This window comes from Nanorana parkeri, unplaced genomic scaffold, assembly GCF_000935625.1.
Source record: "Nanorana parkeri isolate BGI_ZX_2015 unplaced genomic scaffold, ASM93562v1 scaffold1098, whole genome shotgun sequence".
Lineage (NCBI taxonomy): Eukaryota > Metazoa > Chordata > Amphibia > Anura > Dicroglossidae > Nanorana > Nanorana parkeri.
Window position 1 is genome coordinate 483,238 of NW_017307366.1, and position 15,408 is coordinate 498,645.

At 42.8% G+C, this 15,408-nt stretch overlaps 1 protein-coding gene across 1 annotated transcript in view; it reads left to right on the forward strand.

The window, feature by feature from the left end:
• PIK3C2B (phosphatidylinositol-4-phosphate 3-kinase catalytic subunit type 2 beta) overlaps positions 1–15,408 on the forward strand; it is a 311,550-nt gene that overhangs the window by 213,486 nt on the left and 82,656 nt on the right. Inside the window, 1 exon segment of the mRNA XM_018567816.1 lies at positions 2,300–2,392. Coding sequence (XP_018423318.1) covers positions 2,300–2,392 — 93 coding nt within the window.

Below are 15,408 nucleotides of genomic sequence, written 5' to 3' on the forward strand. Positions count from 1 at the left end.
GCCGGCTTTGATATCATCGCCGGCTCCGACAAGCTCTCAATGTAATGACAGCTGGTCCTGGCCAATAGAAAACAGATGGGCGGAGCTAGCTGTCAATGCTAGCTCCGTCCAATAATTTTCTCCTTTTCTTCTCTACTTTTTCTATTCTGCTCGGTACCACAGAGGTACCGAGCAGAATAGCTGAGCAGAATGACGCTCGGCGGCATTAGACTATTCACTCACTGCTGTTCTGCCCCTTTGAGAATAGGCTGAACAGCAGCGAGTAGCCTGCTGGAGGTTCGGCTCAGCCGATCCAGATATTGGATCGACTGAGTCGAACTCCTTCTGCACTTCGGGTCTGCCGAACATGCTGAACATGTTCGGCCGACCCAAACCCAGCCGCAGCAAGCCGATGTACGGCTCAAATCAGCTGTACAAGCCTGAAGTGAATAGCCGAACAGCGTTCGGGTTGGTTAATCACACGGCTGCCTTCGGCAGCTTTGTGAATAACCCCCTATGTGTCCCCAGTTATTGCACAGAGGATCGGTAAATATCAATGATATTTATCGATCCTCCGTTCGGCCACGCACAGAGCCGCTGTCATCCGGAAACTGACAGGATGACAGCGGCTCCATTCTCACCGCTCGGCCATCCTGAAACTTGCGGCTTCTCCCCGCCAGCCGACACTTGCAGGGATGAGAGGCTCCAGATGCCGGCAACTTTTCCCATTGATTTGATTTTCTGCTGCGTTGCTAGCGTTTGTAAAAGACCCCCTAAACCATATATTTTCTGAAAGAGCAAAAAGATGGTGCTACTAAATTTGTAGGCCCTGCGATAATTGCGCAAATGTTTCTCAAATGAATATTAAACCCATAAAAATACACAATTCAATTGATAAAGCACTAAAATCAGTATCGGTGCACCAAAAAAAATATTTTCTGACTAAATCTAAAAGATAAAACTGTTTTGTCTTGTCAGACATTCTATGAAGAGGTGAGTAGAGATCTGGATAGAGGGAAACCTGTGGATGTGGTATATCTGGATTTTGCCAAAGCTTTTGACATGGTACCACATAAACGCTTAGTATACAAGCTGAGATCTATGGGCATAGATGAAATGGTGTTTACACGAATAGAGAACTGGCTACAGGAACGTATCCAGAGAGTATTGATAAATGGCTCTTTTTCAGATTGGTCTATGGTTGAGAGTGGCGTGCTCCAGGGATCTGTGCTAGGCCCCATACTGTTTAATCTGTTTATTAATTATATCGGGGAAGGTATTAATAGCCATGTTTCTGTGTTTGCTGATGATACTAAAATTGGGAGGGTAATAGACATGGACTTAGACACTATAACATTGCAGGAGGACCTGGATAAAATAGGGAGTGGGCAACTTTACGGCAGATGAGGTTTAATGTTGGAAAATGTAAAGTAATGCATTTTGGAGTTAAAAACAGGCAAGACGAATACACATTAATGGATACTCCACTAGGGAAGTCAGAAATGGAAAAGATCTGGGGGTTATAGTAGACCACAGATTGAACAATAGTATGCAATGCCAGGCTGTGGCAAACAAATCAAACAGAGTACTGTCTTGTATTAAAAAGGGAATGTACTGTAGAGACAAAGCAATAATTTTGCCACTTTATAGATCACTGGTTCGGCCTCACCTGGAGTATGCGGTCCAGTTTTGGTCACCAATCCACAGAAAAGATGTCCTTGAGCTGGAGAAAGTCCAGAGATGGGCAACTAAACTAATTAAGGGGCTAGAGGACCTAAGCTATGAGACAAGGTTACTAAATTTAAACTGGAAGTGAGGAGATTAATAGGGGACTTGATTTTGATTTACAAAATGTTTAGTGGTGATAGCAACATCAGCAATAAACGTTGTACAGTGAACTCCATAACAAAGACTAGAGGCCACCACTGGTGGAGAAAAGATTTAACCACAAGGGGCTTTTTTTCAGTTAGAGCGGTTAAAGTCTGGAACTCGCTGCCACAAGAAGTGATATCAGTTGAGAGTGAATCATTCAAAAAGCATTTAGATACAGGTACACTTAAAAACAAGGACACACAGGGACTCGTGTACACATATAAACATGCACAATCACACACAGACACACAAAGGTTGAACTTGATGGACCTGTCTCTTTATTCAACCTCAAATACTATGTAACTATGTAATCTGAACGAAAAAAAGACAGTCACATGATATGATTCACTAGTATGCGCAAGGTGGTAAAATAAACCTCTTGTGTGGTCTGATCCATTTGCAATGTGTTTAAAATACAGAATGTGATAAAAATATTTTTTTCCCTCAGGTCTGCTCACACTTCAACTCAAATGCTGTACCCTTGAAACTTACTTTCCAGAATGTGGACCCAGTGGGAGAGAATATCCATATTATTTTTAAGGTACCAAACCTCAATCATTAGTTCTAAAATGTGGTTATTTATGTAAAGATACATTATTATCTTTCTGTACTTGCTTGACAATTATATTGATAAAAGGATTTAAATGATATAAAGTAACAATGTCCTGATACCATTTTTTCAAGACCAAGTACAAATACTTTCCCTCAGGTATTTGCCGATACCAATTACCAATACTTTTTCCAATACAAGTACTAGTGAAAATGCCCAGTATCGGTCCCCGATACTAGTATTGGTATCGGGACATCCCTAATATGTACATGTTAGTAATATGTGTTTTATTGAGAAATTTTCATGAAAACACAGGAACACTCACCAATGAGAGCAATACAAAAAATTGTATACATTATGAACGGCAAGCACCATTTTCTTAAACCAGATAAAATAAAAACTTCTCCACTTCCTGGTCCATTTTGGCACAAATGATGTTATGTGCCCAAGCATTGCATTCTGGGGAGGTTACATCAGCAGAACATTGCTGGGAAATCGTATCTGTAATCTCATGAGATCTCAGAGAAAGGCATTTCCTCCACTGAGATGATGTGCATGGTCACAGTCCTAGTAACATGTGCCAGAGTTCCAGGAAGTAAAGGGAGATCTACCTGCCCTTTAGTTAAAATGGCCACTGTCAGAAGAATGGAGAAGAAAAGAAAAATAAGGTATGCAAAAAATAAAAAGCCTGCAATTATCTACAAGTATCTGTTTGTAGATTGTCTTTACTAAACATTTCTAAAGGTGCTTTTGTTGTTATTTTTTTATATAATCTTTATTTCACTGTTTTCTATTTTACACAACAAAGAAACAAACACTTAGAGTGATAGGATCATACAAACAGAAACGACAGGGACCGGAATAGGAATACAGCGAAATGCCACCTGGCCAAACCTATGTGTAATCACTAACAGAGTTCCGGCTGTCAGTGATCATTGAAAAAAAAGTTTATCTTGCGGGATGAGAAAGGGACAGGAGGGGGAGGGCGGGAGGGGAAGGAAAGAAGGGAAGGTGGATGGGGGAAGTAAGATCTTGTTGTTATTTTAAAATTTCAATAGATTTTTATTGAAGATTGTGTCATCGCTATGACAAATTGAACAAATATCAAAGGAAATTAAAAAATAACGAAATACAAAGAAAATAACTGGCATAGGGTCAGTAGGAATAGAATAGTATCCAATGACCAAGATGCAAGTAGAAAACATAGTTAACTATCAGTTAAAATGAACAGTACAATGTAAACATAGTAACGAAAGAGTTTGGACTCAGTTACACATAAAACAGGGAAGTTGCATACATCGCTCACGGATTGATTGTTGGTATAGATGTTCTGGACTACTGAACCCATGGAAGCCATTTCTCATCAAATTATTTCAATGACCCTTCCCTATAGGCAATAAGTCTTTTGTAATGGTAGTGAAGCGTCACTATTGAGAGAGTGTCACCAGGTGAGGGAGTTATGGAGCTTTTCCAACGTCTAACTACAGTGAGCCTGGCTGCTAGTAAAATATGAATTATTAAGCTTCTGAGTTTATTGGGGATAAGGTCAATACCCAATGAGAGAACAGCTAGGGCAGGAGATGGGGCTATTATTAATCCCGTGATAGCTGCTATTTTCCTGAAAATCTCCCTCCAAAAGCTCCTAAAACAATTGCACTCCCTAATCTGAAATTAGGGAGCAAGTGTGCTACGTACATGAAATGCGGGTTAGCCCCAGGCACCAAGGTCACCTCCACATCTCACCACAATACTGGAATTCGAGGATGCAACCATGGTTTCAACTGGTCCAACAGAACAGCTATGTTGTAGTCCTTCAAATCTGGGCAATTCATGCCCCCAACCCTCCTATGTCTGGTCAGGGTAGCGTTTTGCGCACTAGGGTTCTTTTTTTTCCTCTATCTGTCCCATCTGCGACCGTCTCTTCTCCACAGCCCCAAGTTTCATCAACAATCCTCTGATGTATGCCTTATGTGCATTCCATACATACAGAGGGGATCCTCAACTGAATCTACATTAAGTGTAAAGTACTCGGACAAACATTCTCCAATAGGTGCAGCTCTCTGGGGAGAATGTAACAAACTGACATAATTGCGCCACACATATGATTCCCTAGATTGTCCCAACGTGGACAAAACTAGGGAAATGGGGTGTGGTCAGACCAGGTAATCCGGCCCCGGAGCTAGTTGTACGTGCCTCATGGACGGCTGATGCTCGGAGCTTCAAGGAGCTGCTGCCATCTTGCTCGAAAACCAGTCACGCCCCCTCCCTTTGTTGTTATTTTGAAGATATGGGTAAAGCTCCTCTTTAAGCTTGTACCAATTTAACCTGACAGAATGTTCTAGGAAAAAGCATTTTGTCTGCACCTAAGGTTACCAGCCTGGGTTCTCTTACGGTTACCAGACTGTTAAAACCTTTCCTGTGCACTCACTTTTACAACCTGTTTTATACAGTGACTGACCTAGCCCTGAGAAAATGTGTATTGCATTTTGTCCAGTTATCTCCTATTGAGGAGGGGTTCCTTGAAAAATTGGCCATCCCATTGCTTGGCTGTCTGGTCTAAGGAAATGTCTTGGAATCCTGGGTGTATCCTCATGCATCCCTCTGTCCTCCAACAACTGGAGCTCATGCATGTGCCCCTGCTCTGCTAGGTTGATGGGCTGGCAAATAATATTTGCCTAATATCCAGAATTAATCTCCTTTCAGTGCACATGCAGAGGTCCCTATGCCTCAAATGTTGGTCTGCAGAGCTTTAGTGTAAAAAAAACCTTTTTTGCAAATGCACTTTGGAGGTAGGACATCTTTTTGGCGAGTCCCTAGACAGCAGGAGGTAGGAGTGCACGTTTACCTCAATAGAAGAAGGAAAAGCTTCAACTGGGCAAACCCTTTACCTCAGAGACAAAACCCCACACTCCGTTCCTCCATAAATCCTAAACCCCATATCCTCCTAGCCCGCAAGCATGTCCTCATAATGAGGGGACACCTCCACCGGTCAGAGCAGGGGCTGTCTGTTGGCCTTTGCAACCACCTGGTCCCATGACATTTTAAACATTCATGGGTTACAAGCTAGAATTTCATGTCGTCCAACCTGCCAGTGTAACCGCAAAGACAAGTGGACCTCTACTCTGCTAGGGCACAATTCCTTCCTCAAGGGGCCATCGCTATTGTTCCAGAAAAGGAATGTTTCCAGGGTTTTTCTGTTCCAAAGCAAATTAGGGTATTTACCCCATTTGGATCTGAAGGTACTTTGCATCTTCCTCCGGGTGCAAAAATTCTACTTAGACTCTGCTGATCAGTCATCGCTTCCATCTATGTGGGAGTCTTTTTGGCTTTGCAGAATTGTTGTAATTCAGCCACATTGGAAGGTTTTTGAGCATGAACCGCCTTTTTAAGGTCATGCCACAGCATCGCAATAGGACTCAGGCGAGGACTTTGACTAGGCCACTCCAAAGTCTTCATTTTGTTTTTCTTCAGCCATTCAGAGGTGGACTTGCTGATGTGTTTTGGATCATTGTCCTGCTGCAGAACCCAAGTTCGCTTCAGCTTGAGGTCAGAAACAGATGGCCACACATTATCCTTCAGGATTTTTTGGTAGACAGCAGAATTCATGGTTTCATTTATCACAGCAAGTCTTCCAGGTCCTGAAGCAGCAAAACAGCCCCAGACCATCACACTACCACCACCATATTTCACTGTTGGTATGATGATCTTTTTCTGAAATGCGGTGTTACTCTTACGCCAGATGTAATGGGACACACACCTTCCAAAAAGTTCAACTTTTGTCTCGTCAGTCCACAGACTATTTTCTCAAAAGTCTTGGGGATCATCAAGATGTTTTTTTGGCATAACGGAGACGAGCTTTTATGTTCTTTTTGCTCCGCAGCGGTTTTTGTCTTGGAACTCTGCCATGCAGGCCATTTTTGCCCAGTCTCTTTCTTATGGTGGAATCATGAACACTGACCTGAACTGAGGCAAGTGAGGCCTGCAGTTCTTTGGATGTTGTTGTGGGGTCTTTTGTGACCTCTTGGATGAGTCGTCGCTGCGCTCTTGGGGTAATTTTGGTTGGCCGCTGTTATGGAAATTCGCTTGGTTCAACGCACAAATCCATGCCGCACTAAACTGCACCAAAGTATGCCAAACACAAAGAATTTCCCCCGTGCTTAAAAGCACAGTTGTATTACGCTCTTTTGTGCAAGGACTGGAAGTAACTCTGTAGAGTCATGTAGAGTTAAGACACAGGAGACAGATGTTGCTTTCGTGCTGCTTCCATTCTTAGAGCGTCAGCACAGGTATTTGTTTATTTTTATAGCTCCCCAACAGGAAGTGATGTCAGACCGGAAGTGATGTCTCACACAGCAAACCAGGAAGTGATTTCAAACAGGAAACATATCCAATTACCACTGGAGTGAACCTTATACAGCACGGCTCAGTGAGCAATGCCCATACCATTTCCAGCGCGCTGATCAGACGCATCAGAAATACGAACGCACGTTCCTTTCATAAAGGCAGATATATATTTGAAATAATACTATGTCCTCAAAACAAGTTGTATACACGCCAAACCAATAAATCCACGCACCGCGCAGGGGCCCTAGCCGGCGTCCATACATTTGCTAAGAAGACACTGCTCCGCCACGCATAAGATATCTACTCCAATGGTTTACTCTTAGTGGGGATTTAAACCGGGTCACGCTCCAATTGGGCGTGGCGCAGCAAACCCTGACACGGAGAGACATAATGACAAAATATTACAATACACTAAAAACACTGTTCCATGTTTTCGCCATTTGTGAATAATGGCTCTCACTGTGGTTCGCTGGAGTCCCAAAGCTTTAGAAATGGCTTTATAACCTCTTCCAGACTGATCGATCTCAATTACTTTCTTTCTCATTTGCTCCTGGATTTCTTTGGATCTCGGCATGATGTGTAGCTTTTGAGGATCTTTTGGTCTACTTCACTTTGTCAGTCAAGTCTTATTTAGGTGATTTCTTGATTTGCGAACAGGTGTGGCAGTAATCAGGCCTGGGTGTGGCTAAAGAAATTGAACTCAGGTAAGTTATGTTTTAACAGTGGGGCAAACACTTTTTCACACAGGACCATGTGGGTTTGGATTTTGTTTTCCCTTAATAAAAACCTTCCTTTAAAAAAACTGCATGTTGTGTTTACTTGTGTTATCTTTGACTAATATTTAAAATTTGTTTGATGATCTGAAACATTAAAGTGTGACAAACTGTCACGTACCTTGGAGTCTGAGTTGACGAGGGCGGCCTCTATCACAGCTCCGCAGCACCTGAAGTGGGAACAGGGGTGCCGGGGCACAGAGGGGCAAGGGTGCCAAAGAGTGATGAGTCCGTTGCATTCGTTAGACAAGATAAAGTGCGTAGATCCAGGCAGGAAGCAGGATGCTGATGCACAGTAGAGTGGGTCAGGAATCCTCTAGATCAGGTGAACTGAGGAAGCAGGAAGCACACTGAAACAAGTACAAGGCAGAACACAAGGCAGAAGGATCGTCAAGGCAGCCCAACGAACAATGGATGATGCAGAATCAAGGTCAAAAACAAGCCGGGGTCTTCAGGGAGCAATCAACAGCAGAAGGTCGTCCAAGCCGGGTCAATAACAGGTAATCAGGATACAGAAAATACAGGAACACTGAACACAAGAAAAGCTGACAATCTGACAGCACAGGTTGATAGCTGAACACAACCTTTATAGCCCAGTTGGCGCCAATTGTTCAAATGACACGTTGGCGCGCGCCTGTGCGCATAACCGCGCGCACGTACGCGAACACGTCTACGCAGAGACGCCGTTCCTATTACGGCTCTATGGTCCGCAACAGGCGCATGCGCAGATGGCGACACTCGAACTCTGGCTCTGGCTTTCTGACACAAACGTGCAAAACAATGAAAAATCAGGGAGGGGGCCAACACTTTTTGTTGAATGATACCTTTCTTATTGGACTAACAAAATATATCAAAGACAAGCTTTTGAGAGTGAACCTCTCTTCTTCAGGTCAGAAGCAATACTAAGCAACATGACAGTTTGTCAGTTAAGATATATATATAGAAGAAATTACAACCAAAGCAATCTATATTGGGTCTGATATGAACGCTTCTTATTACTGAAAATCATACACTATGGTTAACGGAAGTTAGAAATGTACATGTTACTCACTCCTATTTAAATCCAAAAACCAGGCTTGCCTTATCCTGGTAGAACACAAGCCTAGTGTTGGAGTTGGGAAATCCTTCCTCCCACTGGTCTGAAAGGTCCTCACGACAGATGCCAGCCTGTTGAGCTGCGGAAAAATCCTCCGTACTCTCTTGGTTAAGGGACTTTGCTGCCAGAGGAATCTTGTCTCCCAATCAATATTTTGGAGCTCAGAGTAGTCCAGTTATCCCTCTGATGTTGGAACCCTGATTTGTGAGGCCATCCAAGCACGATTCACACGCACAATGCCACAGCGGTGGCTTACATTAAAAAAAACGGGTGAACCAGAAGTCTTGCAGCTCAAAAGGAGAAGCACATCTGATTCTTGCTTGGGCACAATGTCATGCTCCAGCCCTGTCCACTGTGCATATCCCAGATATGGAAAATTGGCAAGCTGACTTCCTCAGTCATCAACTTCTAGACTTCGGAAAATTATCTCTTCTCCCTGCTGTGTGTTTTTTTTTAAAAACATCTGTGACATGTGGGGGACACTGGATATTTACCTTCTGGATTCCTTTATGGGATCAGCTCAACCTGATCTACACCTTTCTTCCTCTGAGACTCCTCTGATCCTTGCCTGGTTTGACATGGAGGGCATTCTGGTGTTTCTCATTGCACCGAGCTGGATGAGGTGAACATGGTCCTCAGACCTCTTTAGACTCCTGAAAGACTTAGGCCTGGTTCACACCTGGGTGTTTTACAGTGCGTTCCTACGCTCTGTAAAACGCTCAACATGTGAAAACCAATGATTGCCTATGGGCATGGTTCCCACCTGGACGTTTTACAGCGCGTAGGAACACGCTGCAAAGCGCCCTACGCCCAAAGAAGTACAGGAGCTTCTTTGGGGCGTATTCCCACGCGTATCCATTGGGATACAGCCAGGTAGCCCTTTTTTTACTGCGGATCGTGGTAAGAACGCGCCGCACGAAGCGCGCGACAAACGTGCATATTCGATACGCCTAGGTGTGAACCCAGCCTTACAGTGGTCTCTCCCAGATTGTCCAGATCATTCCGTCCCAGGGCTAGGTTTACCACACTGCTTCTTGGTTGCTTGTTTTAACGGCCTGTCTGTTGAAGCCTAGACCCTGTGGGATAGGAGTCTGCCTGAATCTGTTTACCCATATGCTTTTGAATTTTCCTCAACAAAACTTTGGTAATTTACCATCCTTCCTGCAGGATACCAAATGGGAACATTTATTTCTAACAAAGAACACGGAGGAAAGGTGGGAATGTTTTAAGGATATACTAAACAATGGCAGTTGCCAGTGCATACCCTTGGGCAACAAAAATAGAAGAACAATAGTTAAACTACTGTGTGGCTGAATAAGACATATCAAAGAGAAGAAGCTGACAATCTGGGAAGCTTAAATAGAATACGAAAAACATTACCACAGTCAGTAAAAAAAATTCTTCCAACATATATATATATATATATATAGACAATAAAAAGTCAAGAAAAGAACAGGTAGGTCCCATAAAAGATGAGCATAGGAGATTAATAACAAATAACAGGGAGGAAGCTGAAGAATGGGAAGTAGCAATGTGCAGAATATTCTACAGTGGTTGACGGAAGTTAGGGTTCTACAAGGATTATAAAACCTTAAATGTGAATAAGTCCCCAGGACCAGATAATTTACACCCATTTGGGGTCTCCGTGGCTGACTGGCTGACACGAGATCGCGAGGCAGTGACGTTGGCAGCTTATCTGGTTGAACTGCTAGCTATCCACTATTTGTGCCCAGACAGCAGCAGTCACCCCAAGGCGGGCCAGGATCTATGCTTTTAGGCATTCATAATTATTGACCCCACTAGGTGAAATGTTATAGTAGGCCTTGTGGATCTCCAGCGAGAAAATAGGCAAATATGCCGGGCCACTTCTTTTCTCTCCACTGTCCTCTCAAATGTGGTGAGGAATGCATTCACAATCATCAGTTGGAGTGGACTTTTGCAGATGGTGGCTGGCTCTAATAGTTTCTTACCTACTAGTAACAAAAGCATCTTGCTTACATCTCAGAGAGAGCTGCTGTACCACCTCCTGCAAAGTGGTCAACTGTGTTTAGACGGATACTTGCTGAACAACAACTGGACTGCCAAAAAGCGGGTACTCTAGCTTGTCCATATGCCTGTACCCACTGACGGAGTCTCCTCAGATGTACAAGGTACACTTTCCCTTTAAATATCAGGTTTAACAATTTAAACAGCCTTCTTGGCTTCAGCCTTGTAGAGTTCAAGGAGTCAGGAATCACCAGCGCAGCCATATAATCAGCAGAAATAGGCTTTCGTTCAGCACAACAACAAAATAAGATGAGCCTGTCTTCAGCACAAACAAAATAAGACAATGTCTCACCAACTCATGGCTTTTACTCCTGTAAAAGGGGTATCACAGTACAAAAAGTTGGGATATTTCTCTGCAGAAACAGCTCTCAGCAGCTCAACAGCTTTTTCAGACACTTGTCTCACGCTCAAACACCTACTACTCCATATGTACTCTGTATAGTTTCCCCTCATATAAACTCCTCCTGCAGGTCAATTAACCCTCTACTACCCCTTAAAGGGACCATAACCCAATTAATGGGGAGATATCACCCAGTGCAATAAATATATATTATTTTTTGAGTTTTTTTCATTGCCTCCCCCAATGAACTACCATATCCCAAAAAATGTGTTGGATGCTCCAGGTGACATTTGCATGAGCATCAAACTCTCACGTAACCGAGCACAATGTTATGCTAACATTTTACACAAACCTTTGCGCCTTGTCTGAAAAGGGGAATAAGGCTCTCCTATCTAAAAATGCAAAGGTTCATTTTGAGCTATCCCTATTCCATTATGTGACATATTAATTGCACGATATCCTTTTAATCATTAGATTTTGTCAATTTGGAGTTTAGGATTAGACTACAAATGATATAAGGTGCAAAACTGAGACATAGGAAGGAAAAGGCTCTGGGACTGAAAGAGTTTCTGAGAATAATAGCACAAATACCCAATTTTCCCTCTTTTTTTGCTGTTACCTTTAAACCTTTGGCCATGTTAAATAAATGCCAAAATGTGGAAGGTTCCAGAAAACAGTAGGTCCCCCTGCACTCCTTACAGCGCTTCTGGTCCAAGTGAAAATAGTGGTGCTTGCAGTGACAATCACGGATGGCGCCGTGTACAACAGTCAATGAACAATAGAAATCACCGGCACTCCATAAATGAAATTCAAAAAATGTCAATTTATTTGGACTAAACGTCAAACATATCACATAATCAAACGTCCAACGTTTCGAGACCATGCCAGGTCCCTTCATCAGTGACTTGTTCACATCTCTGCCCTGATGAAGGGATCCTGCGTGGTCCCGAAACGTTGGATTATGCAATATGTGTGACGTTTAGTCCAAATAAATTGACTTTTTTTTAATTTCATTTACGAAGTGCTGGTGATTTCTATAATGTGGAAGGTGACTATATTATGGGGACCGAAGATGAAAAGGTCTCATATGAAGATTACACATTACAATAGGATTTAATAGGACATATCCAGGAAGCTTGGGTTTTAACACATTAATTTGGAGTAATTGGGATGCAATCATTCAACATACCTACTGGCTCTGGCAGTGCTGCTTACATAAAACAAGGATCCCCTCCAATGGGTGTTAAGAATGTCACATAAAGCAAAAGAATACAACAGGAGTGCCATGCCAAAGGAGATGAGAGACTCCAAAATGTATTAATTGCTCTTTAGCATGATCACACCAAACAGCCAATTTGTTTTATTGGACAAGCAGCTTCCCATCAAGCATATAAATATAAAAATATTATTTATTGAATATTGATCAGCTTTTCTTGATTGTTCATCACAATACACAGAGAGTTACATTTTTAACTACTGGATTAAACAGCTGCCTTCAGGTGATTGGGCACTGGTAAATCAATCAAATCTGCAAGACTGCCCTGCATAACCTTTCTCACTCCCACACTTTCAGAGAGAAGTATTCTCTTTTTCTGCACAATTTTGTCTGAATTCTGAGATTTTTCTCTAATATCAAGTTTCCCTAAAGCTGCTGTAAATCACTGCAATTCCCCCAGCAAAGCCTTGGCAGTCTGTACCTAGATCCTGCCTAAAGGAAGCTGCAAGGCTGGCCTGTAATGTGCTTATTGCTTTTATCCACTACCAAGAGAAAATTACAGATCTGTCACATAAAATACACATCATGGTACCCCCTACATTTAAACCATGTTTGCTGTATATTAAAGGTGACTTAATATAGATCCTGCACTTTGTGTAGCATATGTGGTTAGCACCGGGTGCTTACCAGGTCTGAGGTCGTGGTCCAATCAATGGAGCCCTGACCCTGAAGAAGAGGGGTATGCTAACCTAGAGAGCAAAGATCGAATGCCATGTCTATGTTGTTCTAACTGTAACATCTGTTTTTTTGCTATGGGTGAGTTTCTCTGGGGCAGCGGGACATCACCTTGGCCCTGGAAATGCCCCCTGCAGGGACTTTAGCTTCCTTGCATTCACATAGCGAGTAATGCTCTCATATGATATTAGACATGTGCAATTCGTTTCGTTACAAATCTAAATTCATACGAATTTTTGTAAATTCTGATGTTCGGATGCATCTGAATTTCCGAATGACAGAGATAACGAATCTGAAGGAATCTGAATGTTTGATAATGAAATTCGGATACATGCGAATGTCATTCAGAAACAAAACACAACAAGCGGGAGAGCTGTCATTTACCACTCTCTGGCTTCTCTGCACTTTGATCTCAAATGAAAACAAAGTAACACAATATTGTTACAAAATGTAAATACTGAAAGAAGCTGAGAGATCAGGTGTTATTTTGTAACAGATTCTGCTTCTTTGGGGACACTTTCATCCCTAATGTAAAGAATCTGATAGCTGTCACAGAATACACAAAAGTGTTTGTTCACAGAAATAATAATCATTTTAAAAAAAACAGCGTGCAGTGTTCACCCTTTTGGTCTGGTAGGAATTTTAGGGTGGAACCCCAATGCCAAAACAGTAAAAAAAAAAAAAAAGGGGGTCCCCCTAAAATCCCATACCAGACCCTTAATGCATACAGCAGACTGGCAGGGCAGGAAAGAGGGGGATGCGTCATCAACCGCCCCTTCCCAAGGATCCACATCTGCCCACTGAACACCTGCCTGTCACCACGACCAAACCTCACGACAAAATCAGTAGGAGATCACCACCATTGTGCCCATCGATTCCATTACACGTGAGTGCCTAATTTCCATTCCCACTTCCTTTTTCCTCGATTTACTGTTATTCCCTGATTAATCTCCTGAGACACAGTCTGTGCCAATTAGTTGTGCACACACCCCAGGAGTGCACTAACCAATCAGTCAGTTTATTTTCTAACTTTCTGTTGCTGTGCCCACTGCCTTCTGTCAATCAGCAGAGGAGCGGACCTGAAAGAGAGCTTTCTTTCTGAGGTCCGCTCCTCTGGGACTGACAGAAGGTAGTGGGAGGCAGCCATTCTGCTATTGGCTATTGTAAAGTGCAATAGCCAATAGCAAGTTCACTATTGCACCACTCCCTGCCTTCTGTCAGTCTCAGAGGAGCTATAACAGTGGGGGTCACCCCTCCCAACTGAGACGGCTGAAACAAACCTCCTAAAGCTCACTAATGCTACTATCGAACCCACTATGCTTTCTGATCACACTCCGATCACCATGACCCTGTTGCTTCCCTAGTTCCATCACCACTCTAGAATTTAGAGGCTCAACCCCTCCAGGTTAAAAACTGAGGCCCATGTTGCTTACCTTAGATGAAAACTAGGCAGATACTTTGAACTCGTTTTTGGACATGACACCTCACCTCTGATGGTCTGGGAGGCACACAAATATGTGATCAGAGGAGAATTTATTAAACTACAAGCCACCCTTGATGTCACTTTAAAAAAGTTAACTAAATACTGTTACCTCTCACATTGCTACCCTCGATGGCCTACACCCACTGTCTTTGGCGATGGCTCAAGTAAGTGAAATTCCAAAATGTCACCCTCACTCCAAGAGTAGATTCAACAAATTTTAATGACAACGGTCATTCAAAATCACAAGTACTTTCGGGGCCACGCAAGTACTTGTGATTTTGAATGACCATTGTCATTAAAATTTGTTGAATCTACTCTTGGAGTGCTGGTGACATTTTGGATTTTTCTATATAGTTTCACGGTGCATCCGTGGTCGCTACAAGCACCCAAATACTGACATCATCTCCTAGGAGATCCGGTAAGGAGTGCAGTAAGATATACAATCCTTTTTGGCTCATGTAAGTGAACTTACATAACCTTGTGAACTTCTTGATCTGCTCCATGAAAAGACCAAAGACTTTTGTGCTACAAAATTGAATATTCTGTGAACATAGCAACAAGAATGGCAAAATGCTGGCCAGATCATTGAAACAAAAGACTGCCCAACACACACTATCACAGATCAGAGCTGCTGATTTTACCCTGTATTCCACATCCCTTGACAATGCCTCTCAATTTGGTACTTTTTACGAGCAACTGAAAAACTGTACAACCCATACTCACAAGACTCTCTCCTATAGACCCATCTCAGAGACAATCAGCCATTGAAGCCTTCCTATCAAAATCAGATCCTGCTAAATTTCTAAGGAAACTCCTACTCACTGATAGCCTTGATTTCCCAATCTAATCTTCAGAGGTGAACAAAGCGATCAGTCAGCTTAAAGCAGACAAAAGTCTTGAGCCTGACAGCCTTATACCTCACTACTACACAGCTTCCTCTGACCTCCATATCTCACACTTCATGTGCCCCTGCC